The 9,305-nt window shown below is 32.7% G+C and overlaps 1 protein-coding gene across 2 annotated transcripts; it reads left to right on the top strand.

Moving 5' to 3' along the window:
- The first annotated feature begins 587 nt into the window (after window positions 1–587).
- On the top strand, window positions 588–7,603 carry LOC102620961 (probable methionine--tRNA ligase). Of its 2 annotated transcripts, none has more exons than XM_006489778.3 (17): window positions 588–877; window positions 973–1,117; window positions 1,930–2,083; window positions 2,190–2,345; window positions 2,842–3,072; window positions 3,244–3,387; window positions 3,760–3,850; window positions 3,946–4,052; window positions 4,164–4,278; window positions 4,813–4,931; window positions 5,031–5,096; window positions 5,229–5,357; window positions 5,458–5,601; window positions 5,732–5,852; window positions 6,143–6,378; window positions 6,563–6,664; window positions 7,088–7,603. In XM_006489778.3, the coding sequence occupies exons 1-17, from the start codon at window positions 745–747 to the stop codon at window positions 7,316–7,318; spliced, it is 2,424 nt and encodes an 807-aa protein (XP_006489841.2). In that variant the 5' UTR covers window positions 588–744; the 3' UTR covers window positions 7,319–7,603. The 2 variants fall into 2 exon arrangements, with proteins under 2 accessions (XP_006489841.2, XP_015389256.2); XM_015533770.3 differs by having other exon boundaries at window positions 6,140–6,378.
- Window positions 7,604–9,305: the final 1,702 nt, after the last annotated feature.

Below are 9,305 nucleotides of genomic sequence, written 5' to 3'. Positions count from 1 at the left end.
TTTGAATTAAATTACAGAAATTATTATATATTTTGACTATATATAATGACCCAATACCCAATTGTGATTCTATGACTTAGGACTTGTTTACTAAACGTGTGAAATCTAAAATTGTTTACTTATTTTTTTATTAATTTTAGATTTTTTAAAATTTACTTGTTTATTTTTTGTAACATCTATATGATTTTCAGACATTTATATCTGAAGTAAATATTTTATTTCAAAAATAGCTCTATAAAATATGATTATTTCTTAAATTATAAAATCTAATTTATTTTTAAATTTATAAGGATATAAATGTTAAATAATTATGTATAAGATATTTTTTATTTATAAAAATAAGTAAATTCAGAAATTAAAAAAATAAATATATCATTTAGATATTTATATTTAGATTTCATAAAATTCAGATCCATTTACATTAAAAAAAAAAAAAAACTCTACTCTACTCAAAAACAATAACTTATATGACAATTTTTAAAAATACCGAGGTCTCTATAACTATTTTCTTAAACTATTGGGTGCCCTGGTCATTTTATTTTTAATTTTCTTAAAAAAATAAGTATCATTGATGCACGCTTGTCAGCTAAGCAGGCCTACTAGGTTTTCTAATTCCTACAATCAGTGTAAACCCGCCTCTCGAAAAGCAAGTAAAGCACCTCTCCCAAAACGCACGCCAAACTTCCATTTTTAACTCTTGGGTATTAAGCTAACAGTTAACAGTCGTCGTTTATTCTTTACCTTATGGGAAGTACCGGAGAGGAGAATCCGGCGGCGCCGCCGCCAAAGCTCCCCATCCCGGGGAAGCGTAACATCCTCATAACCAGCGCCTTGCCTTACGTCAACAACGTGCCTCATCTCGGCAACATAATCGGCTGTAATAACTCGATTCTTCCACGAGCTGTTCTTTGAGTACATATACGTTTCGTTTTTGAGTTTGTTAATTAATGGAATCACTTTTGGTTGTGGCAGCTGTGTTGAGTGCTGACGTGTTTGCTCGGTTTTGCCGGCTTAGAGGTTATAATGCAATTTATATTTGCGGTACGGATGAATACGGAACGGCGACCGAAACAAAGGCAATGGAAGATAATTGCAGTCCTAAAGAAATTTGTGACAAGTAAGATTTTCTTTGTCTTTTTCTTTTTTTTGAAATAATTTATTTCGTTTTTAATTTTAGAATCATCTAATTCATAAAACAGACTTATAATCTCCTGATTAATAATGCTGTTATTAAATGAAGTTAGCTTTGGTGTTATCTAATTGTTGATATCTTGTATCTGTTTGTGTGAATTTGGGTTCACCTTCAGTGCAGCATTGGTAAGTAACGTCTGCCATGATTGTTCGATATTGGTATCAAAGTTTTTGTTGATATACTCCTATACAATGAAGCAGTTTTAACAATAATGAAAGACTTGTTATCGGTAATAGAAAATGTGGCATATGTTACTTACAGATGTTGCAATGTAGTAGTGCTTGGAATTTGTGGGAGTATGTATTTAGGCATTATGTTTGGAATCAAATGTATTTATAATTTTGAAGCATATTTATGTGCAGTTAATATTAATGTGATAATGTTTTCTGTTTACTGTTTTTCCTTTACAATATGTTTTGTTGAAAATGATTTGCATTATTTGCATGCTTTTTAAGTGTATTGCCTTGATTTGAATCCATAATAGTGTTCTATATGATATTTCCCTGATTTGGGTGATGCTAGAGAAATTGCTATAAAATCTTTTGCTTACTGAGTGATATAACAGTTGATTTGTGCTATTTAGGGGTGCATTCTGTGTATTCTCTAATTCATAGGGGAGGTTCTCATTTGCATTATGTTCTTTTCTATATTTTGTATGGCTCTATTTGTGCATGATGATGACTTCGTATTGCAATTCCTTGGACTATGTATTCAAATTGAGAATTGTGTCTTTATAGATATCATGTTATTCATAAGGATGTCTATAAGTGGTTCGACATAAGTTTTGATAATTTTGGACGGACATCAACTCCGCAACAGACTGAAGCATGCCAAGCAATTTTCAAAAAGTTGTTGGATAACAACTGGCTTATAGAGAACACCATGCAACAAGTACAGACTTTTGCCATAGTCTTTAACTTGCTTTTATTTCATTGTTTACTTGGTTGTATTTGTATTTACTTAAGACTTTCTTTTACTTGATTTCCTTTTCACTCAGCCTTATTGCGACACATGCAAAAGGTTCTTAGCTGACCGACTTGTCGAGGGTACTTGTCCATTTGAAGGATGTAATTATGAGTCTGCCCGAGGGGATCAATGTGAAAACTGCGGAAAGCTTTTGAATGCAACAGACTTGAAAGATCCTAAATGCAAGGTACGTTGTGGATTTTTCCTTATCTATATGGAAATATTTTAGTCTGTCCTACAGATTGGACAAGTCATAAGTTATTCACAGCCGCTGTTAGGATGCTTTGCCACTACAATGTGTACTACTATAACCTAACATGATGCTATGACACTTTAAAATCTATGGTTTGTGGAGTTGCAAATTACAATTTCTAGCACTCTGCCTACAAACCTTTTGTCATGTAAATAATTGATGATTGTTAAAGTACAAAGGATCATTTATGATTGGTAGATTGTTAGGCTATCTTAGAAAGTGAAATCATGTGCAACATTTTTGGGCTGAAATTGAGTCATGATTCTCTTTCATGCAGAGATTTTGTAATGGGCGTCAATTTCACTTTTTGGATAGTACAAGAAATTTTATTTTTAATTGAAACCTCTCTGGTAGTGCACGTTTCTTTCTTTGCTATCATGTCGTACTTTGTTTTTACGATTGTTGGTACTTAATTTTTTTCTACAAACAGGTCTGTAGGAACGCTCCACAAATTCGTGATACAAATCACTTGTTTCTTGATCTTCCGGCTCTGAGGAATAAATTAGAAGAGTATATCAACAACATGTCAGTAGCTGGATCTTGGAGTCAAAATGCTATTCAAGCAACACATGCATGGCTTAAAGAAGGGCTGAAAGTGCGATGCATTACTAGGGATCTAAAGTGGGGGGTTCCAGTTCCACTTGAGAGATTTAAGGAAAAGGTAACATAAGATATCCAATGGATGTTGTAAGTGTTATTTATATGAAATATGAATTCTATCATGAATTTCCTTTTTCTTCTTTCAAGATATTAAGGAGATTGATTATTTTATTCTTTTTTCTGACTTTGTGATGCTATTATTTTGTTCTTTTTCCTGACTTTGTGATGATAGGTTTTCTATGTGTGGTTTGATGCCCCTATTGGATATGTCTCAATCACTTCTTGCTACACTAATGAATGGGAGCAGTGGTGGAAGAATCCTGAAAATGTTGAGTTGTACCAGTTTATGGGAAAGGACAATGTGCCATTTCACACTGTAAGTGCTTATAAAGTTGCATTAATAGTTATGACAAGTGGACCTGATGCTACATACATCAAATTAATACTTTTTATATTTTGTTGAAGTTCTATAGTCATGCCCGTTTTCTTCAAGGGAGAATCCATGTTTAAATTCTGTTTGCCAGTTCTGAAATTCTTAAGGACTTGAAGTTTACCTTTTAAAGTTTATCTAGCCTTTAATCTCCTATGTCTGGTGTTACCAGAAAAAAGTGAAAACTGTGTAAAACTGTATATAAGTTCTGTCTTTTGACTGATATAGTTGCCTTTGATGTACCATGCTGATAATATCTTGTCAGTATTGTAGAGATTAATTCTTTTAACGTCCGAAGTGTTTATGTCTGTATTTTAGGTGATGTTTCCGTCTACACTTCTAGGAACTGGTGAAAACTGGACTTTGATGAAGACCATTAGTGTCACTGAATACTTAAATTATGAATCTGGTTGGTTAACTTTCTGTTTGTGGTTTACCCAACGTTAGATTATGACTTTCCAAGTCATGATGTTTTATGAATATCTTGAACCACTGTTTCTGCAGGAAAGTTCTCCAAGAGTAAAGGCATAGGTGTTTTTGGTAATGATGCAAAGGATACAAATATTCCTGTAGAAGTATGGAGATATTATTTGCTTACTAATAGGCCTGAGGTAACTCTGTTGTTACAACATCCATTATTATTCTTTCATTAGCTAATTCATATATTTGCTGCTTTTTGTGAACTAAGTATTGCTTAGCACGATTTGTTTGTATGCAAATAGGTGTCTGACACTTTATTTACATGGGCTGACTTGCAAGCAAAATCGAATAATGAGTTGCTTAATAATTTGGGCAACTTTATCAATCGAGTTTTGAGTTTCATCGCTAAACCTCCAGGTTAGTCATTTGTTTCAGTTTAAGCTTTTTGCATATGAGTATAGGCTGTAAAGTTGGTTTGATTATCATCTGATTTCTTCCAGAGGACTATTTTCTTGGTGGGAGACAAGCATTGTCCTTCATTGTTCTTTGTAACATGTATTTGTGGTTTTGGGTACTGGCCAGCTGCTTTCTTTGTTCTTGCTTTAATTGTTATTCTATATATGTATATATATATATATATAAATTGTGAATTAAACCTACCTTTTATCCATCAAGAATGCTTCCTCAAGTATGGACACATTATTTATTGAATGGTCTTGGTGCTTAATGGAATAACTCTATGCTGGGTCTAGATTGTCTTTTTGACAAAGTGCAACCCTTGAGGACATTTAATGTCTACTTTATTGGAGTTAAGGATGGTTTATTATTACTTTGAGAATTTTGTAGCTGACAAGATATTCCATGGTGGATTTTGAATTTCTTTCCCATGAGCTTTCTTTTAAGGGTTTCAAAACCGTCTCTAAATGGTCTATAATGTGATTGTGTCCAAAGGTCAAGGATATGGTTCCATCGTTCCCGATGCTAATGGTGCCGAGTCACATCAATTGACGAAGACACTGGCTGAAAAAGTTGGTAAATATGTGGAGCAGTATTTAGAAGCCATGGAGAAGGTGTCTAATGATTTGCTTGAAATTACTTGTAATGATTTTAACCTGCCAATCTAGTTGCTTTGGCTTTTGTATAAAGTATTTGTTTACACCTTTGTGTAGGTTAAACTAAAGCAAGGCCTAAAAACTGCAATGAGCATATCAAGTGAGGGGAATGCATATTTGCAAGTACGTCTGTAACACCTTCACTCCCTGATTATTGACTTGCTTACATGTGCGTCTGCACTATCATAAATATATTCTTTGTGGTTGTGGAACTGATGTGCTACTGCTATGGTGCAATTTTGTGTTGGAATTCAGGAAAGCCAATTCTGGAAGCTTTATAAGGAAGACCAACCTTCTTGTTCCATTGTTATGAGAACTTCAGTGGGTCTAGTACATCTTCTCGCATGCTTGTTAGAACCTTTTATGCCTTCATTTTCTGTTGAGGTAATTTACTTTGGCTGCAGATCTGTGTGCATATATATTGTTCTATACACGACTGTTATCCTGTACTGAGGCCCTTTTATTTCTTTGGCGGCACTTGAAGGTAAATAAGCAGCTTAATTTGCAACCTGAAAAGCATATATCACTTTGTGATGAAAAAGGAGATGTCGATAGGGCAAGAAGACCTTGGGAGATAATCCCTGCTGGTCATAAGATTGGTTCACCTAATCCGTTATTCAAAGAACTGGTATTTGATATTCTAACAACTATCTGCTAATTTTATGTTCATTTTATTATTTGGGAGTGGGGTCAGTTGAATATGATTGTCCCTTTTCTTTTAGCCTTGTACTCAATTAGTGTAATCAACTGCTGTCCAGAAAGATGATGAAGTAGAATTCTTCAGAAGTAAGTTTGCTGGAAGTCAAGCTGATAGGATTATTCGTGCGGAAGCAGAAGCTGCAAAAACTGCTGAGCAACTGAAGAAAACCAAAATTTCAGGTTATTATTAAATTCTTTTACTTATTGGAAGTTCATATATCACCATGTATCACTTGATAATGAAAAGAAAGCTAGTGGCCAAATGAAATTTAATGTCACATAATACAAAAGAGGGGTGCTGTGCAACAGTGGTAAATAGTTTTGTTCCAATAGCTTAGTTTCTGAAATAGTTGTTTGAAATAGAAATAGGATTGACATCAATGCTGAACAAATACAATTGACATCAATGCTAAAGAAATAGAATTGTCAAAATGTAAGCGTTTTTTATAGAATCTTATTGTCTGTAGTAGATGGTGGTGGAAAGAAACAAAAGTCAGCAAAATCTACAGCTGGAGCCAAATCAAAAACCACTGCTGAACCAGAAATTTCGATTGCAAGACTTGATATCCGTGTTGGAAAAATTACAAAAGTTCAAAAGCATCCTGATGCCGATGCACTGTATGTAGAAGAAATTGATGTGGGTGAAGTACAGCCTCGAACAGTAGTTAGTGGCCTTGTCAAGCATATACCTCTTGAAGAGATGCAGGTTTTTGTTCAATGCTCTTGCTGACCATTGTAATACCACCATTTTTATGTTTAGGCTATATGATGCACTTGTAATGTACTTTTTTGATGATTAGAAATGTTCACTCACTACTTTGCTCCTAGTTGATGTTTGTAATTTGTAAAGCTGACTCACTACCTTATTCCTTGTAATGATTCTTTGGCAGGAGAGAATGGTCTGTGTTCTTTGCAATCTGAAACCAGTAGCAATGAGGGGAATCAAATCACATGCAATGGTTCTTTGTGCTTCAACCAGTGATAACACCAAGGTAAGAATAGCATGATACCTTGCGCAATTATTAGCATACTTGTTGTTTGAGATACTTATTATGATAATGTTCTTGGCCTCTGGAGTGTAGTTGTCTTATGATTACTCCTGTAAATGATGGAGAAATACTATATTTAAGAATTAGCTACTGTTTTTCTCCCTCTGCTCCTTCAATCCCATATGTTCACATGAACAATTTGACATATTAGGATATAACTATCATTGTTGACAATGATTGCTTTTATCTTGCCACCTAAAACTGACTTGAAGTCTTCACATTTTGTATTAAGATTATGGGATGGTTCAGTGAATATTTTCGTATTTTATTCCGGACTACATTGTACTTGAATGGGTGTAGAAAATAATCTAGTATGGATGCTATTGTTGCTGCAATCACTTATTTGGAATGCTGTTACACTCCCAGGTTGAATTGGTTGAGCCACCGAAATCTGCAAAAATTGGAGAAAGAGTTGCATTTCCTGGGTTTGAAGGCGAGCCTGATGATGTGTTAAACCCTAAGAAGAAGGTTTGGGAGACAGTGCAAGTGGATTTACACACTAACACCGAGCTGGTGGCCTGCTATAAAGATATTCCTTTCACGACATCAGCTGGTATTTGCACTGTTTCCTCCATTCAAAGTGGGTCTATACGGTAGCTCGACTTCTTCAATCATTGGAAAGTGGGAATCCCTAATCATCTGATTGTGTTAACTTTGCTTTTTTATCCTAGTGACTGTTCCTCAGATCGAGTTGTGTGAAATGTTGTATGTGGACAAGAATTTTGTGTCAGTAGTAGACTAGATTATGTCATGGCTTCATTAGTGTTACCTTTTCCCCCCTCATTAGAAGAAAACCCAATTGCCTTGAGCAATGAGCAGTTTGAACTCACGATCTTATATACAAGGATTTATGTCAAGGGTTGAACCCAAGCTTCAGATTCAGCTTTTCATGATTATTTTATGGAATCTGCCGAAATTAATCACTTATTAGGGTATGGTTGGTGCATGGCATTATGGGATATGAAAATATTGTTCACATTAAATTAATACTAGTGCTATGGTTGGAAGAACATGAGAATGGGTTAAAGGGGTGCTATGGTTGGAAGAACATGAGAATGGGTTAAAGGGGTTGTGCTAATGCAGCATTGGCTTTTTTTTTTTTCTTTTGTTTTTGCTTTTGTTTTATAATAATAGTAATAAATAAATACAACTTTTTAATTTAATCTAATATTGTATAATATTTTTATTTTTTATTTTTGCATTATAATTATTAATATAAATAAATAAATATATAATTTATTATTCAATAATATTATATTACATTTTTATTTTTATATTATAATTTATTAATAAATTTATAAATTATTATAACTAACAATAAATATTTAAATTTGAATAATATTGATTTAAAACTATTAATAATATAAAATATTAATACAATTCAAATTTATTAATATAATTTAAAATATTAATATAATATAATATATAATTTAAATTAATTACGAAAGGATTAATACAGTACAATATATCACCAAATATTGTATAGTATTGTTATAATACAATGCTAATTAAATACAGTATAATACAATACAACATAATATAATACAGCGAGCTAAATGCACCGTTATAGTATTAATCATAGTTGTAGATTCTGTAGTAAACGGTATGAAATAAATGGCACATGATTAATAGCATAGCAGTTTCGGTTAGGATTAAAATATTCATATTTTTGCGTTGTCTGGTGGATGAACGCAACGGTTGTCCTGCATGATAATCGTACAAATTAAGATATAATTTTGATTTGAAAACCGGTAGTAATTTTCTGCCAAGCAAATGGATCAAAACTCAATATGACCAATTTTGAAAGCACTTCTAAGGATAAAAACTCATTTAATACTTATATTTTAAGGTTAATATTCGTTTAGTTCTTATATTTTAAAAAATACGTAAAAATATCATTGTCGTTAAATTACTGACAACAATGTTTCTTTTTTTTTACATGAATAAATTACAAATTTATCCTAAAAAGTAAAATAAAAAAGAATATATATTAATTTTTGTGCAAACTCACGTCTATCCAAACAATATTAATATTGTAAAAAAAATAAATTCTTAACTCCTCCGCAAAAATATTAATGTATTAACTCCTTAGCAGAGTGTTTCTTAATTTCTTTATTAACATAAAAAATTATTATAAGAAGATAATATTATAAAAGTAAGTTAATGGCATGAATGATTTGAGATATTTTTACCCGTACTTCTAGCTACAACACAGAGTTAGGTTATTGTTGTTCAGCTTAATGATGGGAAGCATGTTAGGTTTGCCCTTTGAAGACAAGTTATGTTTAATACAATAATGTTTGAATTTAGGATGTACTATAGTCTATAACTAGTACATATATCAAAAAGTTCATTTCAAATTAGATGGTGTAACACCTCAGCCCGAACTTCGAGGGCAAATATGACCACAACTCACATATAAATTTAAATAACCCTTTACAATTGATAACAATTCAAGCCTCAAATACAAAAGCTAGTGGAATAATTTAAGAATTTAGCCAAACAATCTACCATCCTTAATTCAACTCCATCTTCTGATACAACCTTCCATATTCAGCTAGATCAACCGGATTATTTACGAGAA

The sequence above is a fragment of the Citrus sinensis genome, chromosome 9, assembly GCF_022201045.2.
Source record: "Citrus sinensis cultivar Valencia sweet orange chromosome 9, DVS_A1.0, whole genome shotgun sequence".
NCBI classification, from domain to species: Eukaryota; Viridiplantae; Streptophyta; class Magnoliopsida; order Sapindales; family Rutaceae; genus Citrus; species Citrus sinensis.
Note: the sequence above shows the minus strand (reverse complement) of the source record. Positions and strands in the feature narration are given on the sequence as shown.